Below are 14,464 nucleotides of genomic sequence, written 5' to 3'. Positions count from 1 at the left end.
GGACCACCTCTGAGACCCTACCTTTCCGATGCAAAAAGAATTATCGAAATCGGTTGACGTGGTCCAAAGTTATGGTAACATACATAAAAAAAAAATATTCCGACGAACTGATAACCTCCTCCTTTTTTGGAAGTCGGTTAAAAACAAGTAAAAAAAGGCGAAAGCTTTCTGTAAACTATTCATTTCGATAATATGCTTAGTTAGACTTAATGAAATAATTGAATCAAGTTTGGTACAAATTGATAAGTCTGCTACGGAGATTTACATATTTATGTAGTGAAAAGTGGCCAGTGACATGCCATTTTTCCAAAAATTTGTGATCACATTTATTGCTAAGACAATTTTGCAAAGATCGATTTTTAGTGAATTAATTTGAATAATTACTGATTTATCGTAGTTTTCGGATTTCTGTAAATTACCGAAAATAAAAAAATCCGCAAGGACCCAAATTATCAGAAAAAAAAAAACAGCTACAGAAAAGTTTTAGCGAAAATCTCTCAAAATGCAAAAATCACAAAAAAGCTTCGAAACCATTGGACCTGAAAATTCTCGAAAAGTCAAGCATAAAACAAAAAAAGTAGAGAAAGTTACCGAAATGCACCAAAAAATTCCAAAATTCCAAAAAGAGTATTTCTAAAAGGCCAAAAACCTCCAAAAAATATTGATAAACAGCCAGAAAGTCTAGAAATGCTCTAAAACCTTAAACTTTACAATTTCGGAGAAGTGCTACATAAAAAACTTTTCGGAAATTCCCGCATAAAACACAAAAATTTCCAAAAGGTACCGAAAAAATGTCTAAATATCCCAAAATAATTAAAAGAATCCGAAAAAGTTCTTTCGAACATCTATAGAAATGCTAAGATTATAAAGCTACGAAAAATACCGAAAAATTCGAAAAAAGTCCCGAAAAAAAATCCAAAAATGCTCAAATTCTACAAAAAAAAAAACGAAAAAGATGCCAAGAGTCTAAAAAAAACTCCGAAATCGTGAAAAGTAAATTACCGAGAAGTCCTGAAAGATCGCAAAAAAACTGATACAAAAAGTGCCAAAAACTCTCAAACTGCGAAAATTTTTACAATTCCCTAAAAATATGCAGAGAAAGCCTCGAAAAAACAGGAAACTGGTAAAACAGAAAATTTTCGAATTTTCCCGCATAAAACATAAAAAAGCGCAAAAGGTGTCGAAAATTCCTGAAAGATACCGAAAAAAAATTTGTAAATTCTGTAAAAAACAGGAAAAGTTCCAAAAAAATCGCAAAAATATCCAAAAAGACTCTAAATTCCACATAAAAAATACCGAAAAATCCTGAAAGATCGCGAAAACTAGCTACAAAAAGTGCAAAAAAATTACAAAATTCTAGTAAAAAATCCATACTGAAAAAATTTAAAATCCCACGAAAATTTGAAAAACGGAAAGAATGATATGTGGGGTGGCTATTTTCCGATTTCAAAAGCTTTCAACCTTTTTCTCTACTGGACCTGAGTCAACAGCAGTACAAAGCTTGGTATAAATTGGTAAAGCGCGCCGAACTACGGTAGGCAGGTTTTTTGTAGAAAAAACTTAAAAAGCGACATTGGAAGTTAAGTTAAATTTCACCTACTCATTGTGAGGTATTGGATATTATATGTACGAGTATGTATTTGAATACATATATACATATTTGTTAATAAAATTGATTTTGTGGTTTTGCGTGTGATTCCATCGGACTGGCGCTCACCCCAACAAAATAATTTGCCTGCCAGCATACCCCAAAGGCACAATACAAAGTGATTCACGTCATGCAATTGATTGATTGATCTCCTCCATTCGATTGTCCTCATTCAATTGGCATGCACCAATGAACGCCTGTTATTCCCTTTATTGGACACATTCCTGGTTTTGTCTATTCTATTTCACATTTTTATGACAGCAAAGTAGAAAGTAAGGCGAATCAAAGAAAAAACTTCAAATTAGAAACTCACAAAACAAGTTGGAAAATGGTCAAATGTAAGAAATAAACGGCGCGGACGGAGATGAAGAAGCAAGCGCTAAATCGCTGACACAAAGCCACCATCAATCATCAAGGAAATGAACACAACGCACGAATAAGCACACAAATAGATTGCATCAAATCCTAGCCTAGGGAGCTAGGGAAACCTGGAAAGTAAAAAAAAGAAATAGAAATTGCGGGCAAGTGAAGGAAGGTAGAACCGACGAAATCGAGAAAATCGCCAAGCGATGAAATTAAGACGCTGCCAAATTAATATCGATGACCGGCGCGCGTGACCAACCGCCCGCAAACAAGCTTACAAATGCACATACACGACATCTACGAGCGCTGTTTTGCTGCTGTACAATTTTATACTAAATTTTTCATTCGCTTTTATTTGGACATACATACATACATACATAGTTTTATGGTGTCATCATAAAGTGATACGTTCAAGAGGAAATTGTTGCAATTTTCGTTTTCAGTTTGACCATAAACACATATTTTACTTTATTGGACACTGGACAGCCTCACACACACACACACACACACACACGTTTGCACTCGAATAGTGTATGCAGTATAAGCACGTATGCGCGAATAATTTATTGTTTTATGAGCTTTAAAGTGTATGAGCTTGCCGGTATTAGATTACTCGTTCCGGTACGTGCGCTGAAGTGTTGGTGATTGTTGATGATTGTTAAGTTCAGGGTACACAGGCGCCCGCCCATCCAAGGACTAGCGGCGACAACGATGTAAAATCTTGAAACAAAAACTGCACTAAAAACTCTAATATCCCCAGCATTTTAAGCTGCCATGTAGTCTTTTTTCTAATTATTAAAAAGGCAAATGGAAGTAACCTGGAAGTAAATAGCACTAGGATTTTTCAAAATTAGCAGAAAAACTGACGAGCATTTTTTAATAAGTATCTCGACTATTTTCTAAATCCATAAATTGCCCATAAGTGAATTATGAAGCGCACAGCTCCGATACTTAAAGAAATACCGCTACGAGATTTGTATCTAAGATGATAAAAATTATAATTTTATCCTATTTGAATTTCTATTTAAAGTCACAAAAAATGTATCACCACTCGCATTTTTCACGAGGTTACGTATACGGCACGCATAGCTGCTGCTCCAACCAGCAAAATCGCAAAGCTCCAATTTCTCCACAAATTTTAATACATCTTCAACTACTTCTAATATGCAAATTAGAGGAAATAGCATTTTAATTTAATACACATTTAAATTTTCGCAACAACAACTTGGCTGCAACCACAGCCACAGCCAAAGCGACAGCCAAAGCGACAGCGACAGCGAACTGTGTCGAAATTCGCCGCAATGTCGCGTGATTTTATCGCATTAAAAATGACTGCTAAGCACTTTGGCCTGAATTCAGCGGGAGAGGCGTGGAGAGTGGCATGAAAAATGAATGCAACTTTGGGATTATCAAAGTGTTGCAAGTGGCGCCGGAAGCAAAGGAGGAAGCCGAGTTAGAGAAGAACATAACGCAAATCGTAGTAATTAAATGACAACATCAGTGCTGCTGTTGCTGTTGCAATTGTTGCAAGTGCGGCACGCTTCAATGGGTTTATCAACGCTCATTGTAGAATTTGCGAAGCCAAAAGCAGCCGGAAAAAAAATTATATACTTTACGTAATTTCATTCCCACCCATTTACTATGAGAAGAGGGTACAGAAAAAAAAAACTCTTTAATGTTTCGGCTTACAGCAGAAAAGAAGTTCAGAGAAATGTTGTGCAATAAATAGAATGCAGAATGTCAGCCATACAAAGAAGTTAAGCACGTAAATAAAGTCAAATAAAAATAAATAAAATTAAAACTTTCGGTATCTACTTACTTGTGCTGTCACTGGTTCTGGTGCCATAAATTCGGCGGCTGTTTGTCTCCTATTGCTCGCCGCTTCCTCGCATTACCGCTACAGTGTATATTTCTATAATTTTTTTTTTTTACAATTCACTTTAACACTTTTCACTCGCGGCTGTTGTTGCCGCTACAGACGGCGGCTGGGATGCTGATGGGAGGACGTTGAGCTGTCAACCGGTTTTAAATTCACTCAACAGGCAATTTCTGACGCAAATGTTGCCACATAGTATAGCACCCTTGCCACCCTGCCAACCACTTGTAAAAATTGCAGTTTTTTGTTGCTTCTGCAAAGCGGTTTTTTTTCCTTTTTCCTGTGTATATCTATGTGTGTGCGTATGTGCGGAATGCATAGTCAACGTTGACGTCGTTGATGGTTTTGTTGGCAGCAATTTTCGTCTACTCTTACTCAACGCTCAACAATTTACTTCTCGGTTTTCAGCTTTGCATTGTTCTAGCCTTTTTCTTCTGCTTTTTGCTTTTTGTGTTTTGTGTTTTTGTCATTCGTATGCTTGTGGGTGTTGGCGAAGGTTATCGGATGAAGGGATTGACTTGAATTTATAGTCTTTTCACTTGGCACTGATTAGGTGCTCAGATAAAGTTTCGCATTACAAATTTTGGTGTATGAAGCGGACGAGCTCAGCTGCCAATCTGTTTGTTCATCTGCCAGCAGCGAAACTGTTAAGCCATATTTACTGTGATTATCCTGGAAAAAAAAATAAATTAAATTATATTGCAATGTACAGCCTAAAAATTATGATAAGATATAGCAGACTTATAGTATGCGGAATATTTAAAATCTGCACTTGAATCTTAAAAGTATTTCATAATTTCAATGAATTTTTATACTAATGTTTGCCTTCATCATCTTCTTTGCAGACGGAGCGAGTTTCTAGGATGTATGTCCTTTCCTCTACAGACGTTGCTGCAGCAACCCGTTAACGGCTTCTACAAACTACAATCGCAGGCATGTCTGAATAATCCACAGCCGCCAGTGTCGTTGCAGTATCCGGCCGTTGCTACACACGCGCCGCACACTCAAGGCCACACGCACCCAATCTCGTGCCCAGCGCCACTCAATCCCAATCACACTCACGCCCAGCCGCAGCCACAGTCACAATCGCAGCCGCCACCAAAACCCCAAGTCCAACCCCAACCATTTGTGCCACAGACGCGTCTCGTCACCGCCACATCTACAATGACCTCAACACTGACGCGCCAGAAAAGCGAGGAGGATGTCGTAAGCATCGACAGCATGGCTCAGGCGACTGCCGGCGGCAACATCGAACATCCGATGACACTGAGCCGGAAGGCTTTGCATCAGCGCGACGCCGATGAGAATTTATTTTTGCGTTTCCTCGAATTGGATCCGCCCACTGAGACGACAGCGCCCGCAAACGCCGCCAATGCCACACCAAACGCCTCAGGTGCACGGCGTCTATCTGCTGCCAGCAAGCCAGTCGGTCGCACACCTTTCACCATGACCAAGAAGCTGACACGCACTGCCGAACGAGGCTTTGGCTTCTCCATTGTGTGGACACATCCACCGCGCGTCGAGAAGATTGAGCCCGGAATGTCGGCCGACCGTGCCGGCATACAGCCCGGCGACTATGTGATTTTCGTAGACAAGCAGAATGTGGTGACGATGCCCGAAGCGGATGTGTTAAATTTAATACGCTCACAGGGCTCCACCTTAACGCTGGAGGTGTTCAGAAGATCAGGACCCACTGGTGGTGGTGTTGGACTCGGTTCTATGCCGCCAGCGCTCAGTGTTGGCAGTCGTGGGCATCCAGCGGCGCCGGTCATGAATGGCAAAACTACATCAACTACACGCCTAGCCGGTGGCATAAGCGATGAACAACAGTCGGTAGCGGGTGGTACAGCGCCATCAGTGCGACGCGTTGGCGTGGCAAGCGCAGCACCAACGGTGGCTGTGGGGCCGTCAGCAGGGGCCTCCACAATGAATGTTCGTCCGTCCACAGCCTGTTCAGTCGGCACCACCTCGTCCATTGAGGCGGCGAAGAGGCGACTGCACCTGCCGCAGGTCACCTTCAGTAAGGAGGTAGGCAAAGGCGTTATAGTCTGAGAGAGAGAGTGGGAGAGTGGGAAATTTTCCGACAGCCAAAGAGAAATAACAGCTGCCGGAGCGAAGTGAACGAATTTATTTGGTTAAATTTAGATTTGAGTTTATCGTTTCTACCTTTAGTTTACTTATTTCAGTTAAGCTATTTTAAGTGACATTTGTTTATGATTTCTTTCTTATTTCCAATCATTTGCATATTTTATTTCATGTATATACATATGTAGGTTTATACATTTTTATATGCGACATTTAATTCTAAAAGCACAAAGTTGCCTCGGCTGACGCTCAAAGCTGAGTGAAAAAGTCAGCCTTTTTGTAGAGCTAATCCTCTGAAATCTAAGTTGCTTTGCAAAGTTCTTACTTAGCAAGCCGCCGAGACAAACAAAACCAAGTGAATTTTTATATTAAAGCCTACCGATTTGATATCGAACAGTGCCATCTAATCTACAATCGATAGGCTTATATTTCTTTAAATATATATTTCTCATTTTGCGCTGCGAGTTAAAAAAAATTATTTTCGCATAATATTTTTACTACCGAATATTTGTCATTATCTTAGTTAACTTTTTAAGAGATTACTACTATCCCTAACATCCCGAATATTAAAAATAAATTATGAGAAATGTTGCCAATTATTTTAGCTACATACATTGTAAATTAATGTTTAAATACTTCATTAAAAATTCAGTTTTATTCTATTTTATTACTTTTCAGCTGGTAATCACTATGGAACCACTTTATTTAATTATTTTATAAATTGTTACACTTTTCTTGAATATTTCGCATTTTCGTTTAAGTTTGTGCCCTTTCTTTTAAATATTTATTTTAAGTTGCTTTTCAAATAATGTATGTACATATAAACGTATTTGGAAAATGCTGCTATGTCGACAATAAACGCTTCTTTGTATTTTATTTTGAAATTTTAATTGTCTTATTATTTGGATAAATTTTGACGAGTCACAGCCGCCATTTGTTCTGCGAATAGTCACCTGAAATGCAAAAGGCCGTAACTAACAAACCATTTTTTTTTTTTAGATAAAGCGATGGATTTTTTATTAGTTACGGCTTTTTGAATTTCAGATGATGAAATGCATTTTTAGCCTTTCATTAAAATTTTGCTCTTTTCCCCAGTCCATCGGGCCCATCACCGACAATCGTCGTCGCTTGCTGCTACAGCTGATTAGCCGCGAACAGAATTTCATCGCGGCGCTGCATTTCGGCATGCAGCGATTCGTGCAGCCGTTGCAGGAGCGAAAAGATCTCATTTCGCCAAGCGATCATCGCACACTCTTCCAGAATATCGATGAGCTGGTGCGCATCTCCGAGGATATTTTAGAGCAGCTATGCAACGATGACCAGGAGCCACAGATGAACTTCGCCTCACGCGTCTATCTCTCGAAAACCACAGCAATCTGCGCGGCCTACAAGAAGTATTGCAATGGCATTAAGCGAGCCGATTGTGTGCTGGTAAGCGTCTCCATATTTAATGAACCGTATTGTACACCAATTAGCACTTTCTTTGCTCTCTTCCATTAGGTCAATAAGTCTCGGCAGATGGGCTCTGAGTTTGTTGCCTTCATAACCGAACCGCAAGTGCCACGCAAGCGTCCCGATCTCACCATGTTCATTCACAGGCCTTTACAGCATTTCCGCGAAATATTGAAACTAATGCAGCTACTCGCTTCCAACTGTCACGTCGACACGGAGGAGCACAAGAACTTTACCACAGTTATTTCGGAACTACAGGCCGCTTATCGTGAGATAACCGTTAGCAGTGGCTTGATGGAGCCGCTGGGCGAGGGTCGACCTTTGCTCACGTTGCAAGATCTCGAGTCCCGCATGGTCTTCACGAAGTGCAAGCCATTCACGCTAGCCGTTCAGGGACGCCAGTGGATTTTTGGCGGCGACCTGTCACGCGTGGAAGGCCGCTCCGTGAAACCTTACTGGACCTTGCTCTTTAGTGACATCATCGTATTTGCAAAGGTCAGCCGAGATCGCGTGCTGTTCATAACCGAGGAGCCCATTCCAATCGCCAATATTGTAGATTCATGCTTTCACATGCGCAAGAAAAGTAAGTTGTTGCACTTGCCGTGCGGCGTAGCTGACTTGTGACCGCGATTTCTTATTACATTGCAGCCACAGAGTTTCGACTTACAGTGGATCCCAACGGACGCTTAGCCGAAAGTCCAACGGGCTATTGTGCACCAGATTTGACCCGCACACCAAAGAAGAGTGCTCGTCGCAAGAGCCTCTTGCTCCGTGCGCCCTCTTTAGAACTAAAAGCTGTCTGGCAGAATCTTTTGCAACGTCAAATGTAAGTTAATTTTATTTTTTTTCTAAATTCCGGTTTAACCTTACTAAATTTCTATGCGCAGTTTCCTGGTGAATGCCGCGCTTGGCTCAACGCCACTCTCCAGTCCACTAGATTCTCCCGATGTGCTCAACACTTTGGTGCCCCTTAGTGATATTGGCATCGCGTCCGCATCCATAGGCTCGGTGAAACACTTATCCATGGACAGCATCAACGCGAAGAACAGCCAGCAACAGGTGCGTTTATTCCGCCATGATGGTCAACTGGCCACTGGCGATTCCTTTGAGAACCTACAGCGTCTCGCAAGTACACTGGTCGCCTCGCGCTGCAGCACACGCATGACCCAAACCACGCACACCGCTTCCTGCTCTTCTCAAACAGCATCGCCGGCGCGCCACACACTTACAGGTTGCCTTGGGAGTGGTAGTGGCGGCGGTGGTGGCATCGCCGGCATTGGTGGTCTCACAGACAGCGCCCCTTCCTTGCGCTCACTAACACTCACTCGCCGCCACTTGATCGCCCAGCAGCTGGACGCACGCCCTCTGGCCTCTGCACGCGCCTATAACTCGAGTGCGAACAACTCCAGTACTTGGCTCAGCCTCAGCGGCAGCAGTCTTAACACGCAGACGATCTGTTCGGGCGAACATTTGCCTTCCTGCAAGTGCCTCACGGCCATTCCAGAAGTGGCGTGCGAAGCCAGCGGTGCAGATGCCAAACATGACATCGACACATTTTTCCTGCAACAACGTTGCGCCGACGGCGGTGAGCGGCTGCTTTTGATCGACGGCCAGGGGCGTTACTGCGTCACCACAACGGCGAAAACCAGCGGACGCTCAAGTCGTCGGAGTGACAGTACGCTGCAAGCGACGCCAGCGCGTAGTGTGCGCAGCGCCGCGACGGCCACCACCGCCAGCCGACCACCCAAATTACTTGAGTTCTCACTTAGCTCTGTGGGTCGCTCCTTCATCGATGAGAGCGATGTAGCACAGCCGACCGACTCCCACAACCATTCACTGACAACACCCGACACGCCCACACCGAACATTTCGCCCTCCTCGCAGCCGTGTAACTCTGATGCATTCTCCAACGATTTCGTGCCCTCGCAGAATATTAAAACACAGGATCACGAAAAACCCAGCAAAGCAGGCACTAACGCCAACTCAGATGTCAAATTGAATCAATCCGTAAACGTCAACATCAACGGAAAATTGGAGAAGGAGAAAAAACGGACGAATTCTCTCTCCGCCAAGGACATACCACTGGCCGCCTTTGGTGGCTCGTGGGATTTGATAGAATTGGACATGAACTTGCAGGATGTGAATATTGATCCATCCTACGACACAGATGTGGAGGAATGCATTTTCATGGGCGACGAGCACGAGGTGGACGAAGACGATGAGATCGATGTGAGCGTGGTCGTGGACGACCCCTTTGGCGTATTGCCAACAAAGCCAACCCCACCGGACTCGCTGGATCTGTGATTTGACTTTTGGCTGGAGGAAGCATATGTTTGCGACGATGACGACGATATGGACGTAACGGAGGGTAACGGAGACGACGAAGACTTTGAGTGCCAAATTGAATACCAAGTTTTAAGCAACTGAGTTTATTAACGTTGAGTAGAAACACAGCCAATGAGGGCGAATTGCGACAGACTAACGACATACATACATACATACATACATACATAGGCGTACAGACTGATCATTTATATGCGTGTATTAGACTTTTGGCAATTGTGAGCTTATCCTGAGGTTGTTTTTCTTTTAGTTACTTATTTTTTTTGAAACTTTCATCTAAAACTAAGTAAAATCTATACAATTTTAAACTAAGGGTAAGGCATAGAATACGCTTTTGTAATGGTAAACACCGCCCACCGGCACAGCTGACAGGTTTTTTGCACGGATCGCTTTCGATCCAGCAATTGCTTGCACTCACTCGCACGCTACACTACCCCTACATAATCCAGCTACTGTTTTCTGTCCTTGTTGTTGTTGTTGTTGGTATTGTGCCCCTAACCACCCAACCGGTCTCAACATTGACAGGTGCGTCGTTGCGGTCAGCGCGTGTGTGCAGCGTTGTGCTGTGCGCGACCTCCACCCCCACCCCCACACCCATCAATACCAAGCGGAGTTGTACAGCCGGTTGTCAGTCGAACTCAGCCCCAACAAAAAGGAGTCGAAACCAATTGCAATTCAAAACTTATGTAATTTATGGTTGTTTAGTACGTACATAGGTCTCAAGTAGAGTAGATAGTGGAGTTTTACTTAGGAAGACATATTTAATTAAATATTAAATTTATTGTTATCGTATTTCGTATAACCACAAAGCTACAAAGTAGACAAAAAGCGCTTGAGACTTATTTATGCGAGTAGCCTCAGCTTAAATATGGTTTCGGCTTAGTTACCTATACATAAATACATACCTATGTTCCGCGATGCATTTTCTACACTAATAAGGCCAGATTAAGGGCTGACTAATGCTCGCCGCCATTTCGTTCGAAAAAAAAATGGAAAATTGTTAATGATGGCTCAAAACTTGCATGTCGACTAGAAATAAATGATTTGAAATCACTAGTGAATTAGAAATAAGTATAAATCAGTCATATTAATTTGATGTATTTACAAGTAGTTGATATTCAAAAACGGTTGTTTACTCATTAAGAGTTTTTGTAGTTACCGAAAAGATAGAAGTGTGGAAAATTTTTAAGCATTTTTTTTTTGTTTTCATTGATAAGTGCATTAGCGAATAAGTTGTTAAAATTTGAAGTTTTTATGCGTCGTATTAATTGAAAAAAATTTGGAAAATTAATACAACAGTTATACATATGTATATAGTAGTTTAAAACATTATTTTATTTCTCGATATTTGGAAATTTATTGCTGGGTCTTTGAAATTTTACATTTAGCGTTTAAAAATATGAACATTTTTAGCTTTTTTTTTGTAGTTAATAATTTAATGCTCATTTGTAATGAACTTTTTAACAAAAGTAGAAAATTGTATTAACAGATTTTTTAAACAACATTTATTTTTTAAAGTAGGTTTTTAAGTTCTTAAAGATACACCGTAGGTAAAAAGTTTTGGCACAGAGAATTTTTCACAATATATACATAAAAAAAAATCTTCGTGCAAAACTCGAAAATGCAATGGATTTTATTGAATTTTTTTTTTTAGTAAGCAGTTTTGTAGCACATTAAATTCTAGTATAAAATATGGAAATTTCGCGCTGAGTTTTCAGATTTTTTTTTTCCTTACAAAATATTTTTGAAATTTTGTTTTCGTATGGAAGAAACTATTTACGTGAAAAAATTGCCAAAAATCAACGGCAAGTCCAAGGTCCTTCAGGCTTCCACTTTATTATGATAAAAATTCTAAAAAAAAATCTGATTAAAAAGTTGAAGTTTAATTGAATTTTCTCGAGTTTTGTCCAAAGTTTAGAAATCATATTTTTTGTTGTAGTATGAACCATATTTTTATAAAAAAGTTAGCGGGAAAAAAGAAAAATTGTGGCATAGTATATTGTAAAAAATTCTCTGTTGCAATACTTTTTTACGGCAGGAATTCAGAAACCTTGAAAAAATGAGGATTCGACTGATTTGTATATTTGTAGTGTACTTAAGGTTTTCCCAATTTATTATAGACTTCTTTGATATCCACAGTTCGTCGTGACCAGTCATTAGAAATTTGTTCATTATATTAGAAGTGGAGCGTTCATGGACCGCAATGGTTATTTTACATTCTTAGAAGAATGAAAGTCCAAATTAACTGAATGTGCATTCGAAGTTAGGCAAATTATGTAGTCGACCCTCTCGGTTTAGCGATCCTGTTTTTATTTCCGATTGATTTTCATATTTGAATGTCCTTTGACTGTACTACAGATTTATGGTGAAATTTCATAAAAACGTATGAAGGTCAAAAGAAAAAAAAAATGGTGCAAAATCTATAAATCACCAATCCTAATTACAGTTTTTATTTTCTGTTTTGCATTTCGAAACTAATTTCCATCACTCGTTTCCAAATTTTCTGCGGAAGCAAACCTGTTTCGGCGTAGTGCCATCCTCCATCTCATTTCTAGTGTTTTTGCTTTGTTCCTATAAGAACAAGACAAACGGACGCTCACAACTAGAAACGAAAGCTGCCAGTATGTTACAGCATTTGTTGCTCAAATTTGTAGATTTTTTGTTAATTTTCGTTCTAACGCTTTTGTTGAGAAAGAGCTGATTTATCGATTCCCATTACAAAATAGAGCTAGTTAAACCAACATTTTATCAAACAACGCTTCCAGTCACTTCCCTTTGCAAGTAGCAAAATTCCTATTTTATACAGAAGCTCAATTTTGTTTATAGTTAGTACAAATTTACAAAAGAAAAACGTAGACAGAATTTTAATAAATTCATGAACGATAAGAAATAAGAAAAAATCAAATTCGATGGCAAATAAAATCACTTACAGAATTCACCAATGCATGTGTGTGTGAGCCCAAGAAAGCAAATACAAGTAATTTACAATCAATTCTTATCGAATCGAAATTCGTGTAAATTTCATTAAAGAATACTACCCATATGAAAACATCGATGTGTTTTTTTTTTTTGAAAAATAAAAAAATTAAAACTCGCTCTAGGCTAGTCGCTCAGCAAAGTTCAAAAATAAATTTGCATAAATAGCTGTAAAGTTCACTAGTAAGCAATACATAGCATACGAATACATACCAGAGTACATAGTACGTGCATACATACACAATTTCATTACATACAAATGTTTGCACATATATATACATACATATACATATACATATACATAGTTAAAACATTGTAGCCTAATTACCTACATTTAAAACTTATAGTTGCATTAATTCATTCAAATTAATATTAGTAATTATTAGAAAGTGATTTTCATTTATCGTAAATCATATTACTTTAACTTATAGCAAAAAAGCGAAGAAGAGAAAGCAAATAAAAAAATTAAATTGCAATTGAAATTGATACAATAAAAATAAATGAATGAAAATAAAATAAAATTGTGGTTCTTTGAATAAAAACGCTTGTGAATTTATTTCGTCGTTCAGTGTCATTTTTTTTTTTTTTTTTTTGAGTTTCCACTGCTGTATCTCTTTCATTTTGTTTCATTTCCTGATTTCCTTTGCCAAACAACATGTTGCCTGGTATTCTTAAAAAAAAATTAAAAAATTAAATAAAATAAGCAGCTACTTGTTTTGGTTATTTACAATTCGCAATTCATGAATTTGAGTTATTAAAAAATGAAAATAAAATCAATTTAACTACCGATTTCTACCCCACTTTGAAACAAACAATACTTAATCAGGCATTGAAATGACCAAAAACAACCAAAAAATAAATTAACTCAACCAAAATTGAAAGTTGTGATGGACTCTATTTCTATTTTTACTTACAAAACAAAAAAAAAAAAAACTATCGCCAAAAATATTGAGCAATAATTGTCTAGAAAAGTACCTTTCTTACTCCTTTTTTTAATTTCGCGCGCTCAAGCTTTCGTCCGGCATAACAAAGCACAACGATTTGCGGAGTTCTCAGTTCTATTTGTTACAAGCGTTTTTAATCAAAGATTAATATGACATATGAATTTTGTATTTGTAGATATTTAGAAAAAAAATTTTTGTTAATTTTATTTTGACTTCTAATTTATTTTGTGTGCAATAGTTTGAACGATTTGCACTTTTCTTGAACAAAAAAAAATAAAGATAAACTATTTTGCACGAAAGAATAATGAGAGACCATCACAATTTTCCATTTTGAAACAGAAATGCGCGATTTAGCGATTTAGCAAGTTCGCTGCTTAAGTCTTTTGTTTACATAAGACCAGATTTCGCTTGTTATCGGTTTGTCACAAAAAACGGTCACAGTTCGCAGTCTTTTGTGTATATCTTTTAATACAAAAAAAAACAAACATTCTCGTGGCGTTTCTTGACCTCCCCTTGAGTTTATCCTCCTATCCTTGCATCTCTTCGAACTATCAAACTGCAATGTAAGTACATATGTATGTATGCATTTGTATTGTTTATGCAGCAGAAACGCCATTCGAACGCATCCGATCAAATCGAGATGCTAATCGACGAGAAGTGCCGCATCCTGAACAAAACTGGCACCTCCAAGTCCAACGCGCTCCACCTTGCCAACTGGATGAAGGGTCAGCTGGATAAACAGCAGGAGCAGGCTCGTCTGGCGGCTCAGCGTTCGCG

General features: G+C 39.2%; 1 protein-coding gene across 1 annotated transcript in view; it reads left to right on the top strand.

Moving 5' to 3' along the window:
* LOC118748435 overlaps positions 1-14,464 on the top strand; it is a gene marked incomplete in the record, with an annotated part of 80,798 nt that overhangs the window by 59,410 nt on the left and 6,924 nt on the right. Inside the window, 6 exon segments of the mRNA XM_036482856.1 lie at positions 4,733-5,915; positions 7,068-7,403; positions 7,473-8,007; positions 8,073-8,250; positions 8,312-8,483; positions 14,292-14,464. Of these exon segments, the coding sequence (XP_036338749.1) occupies positions 4,733-5,915; positions 7,068-7,403; positions 7,473-8,007; positions 8,073-8,250; positions 8,312-8,483; positions 14,292-14,464 (2,577 nt within the window).

The sequence above is a fragment of the Rhagoletis pomonella genome, unplaced genomic scaffold, assembly GCF_013731165.1.
Source record: "Rhagoletis pomonella isolate Grant_MI unplaced genomic scaffold, Rhpom_1.0 Rhpom_scaffold_00013, whole genome shotgun sequence".
In the NCBI taxonomy this organism is placed as follows: Eukaryota; Metazoa; Arthropoda; class Insecta; order Diptera; family Tephritidae; genus Rhagoletis; species Rhagoletis pomonella.
The sequence above is the reverse complement of the archived record's forward strand: the minus strand, read 5'-3'. Positions and strand labels throughout refer to the sequence as shown.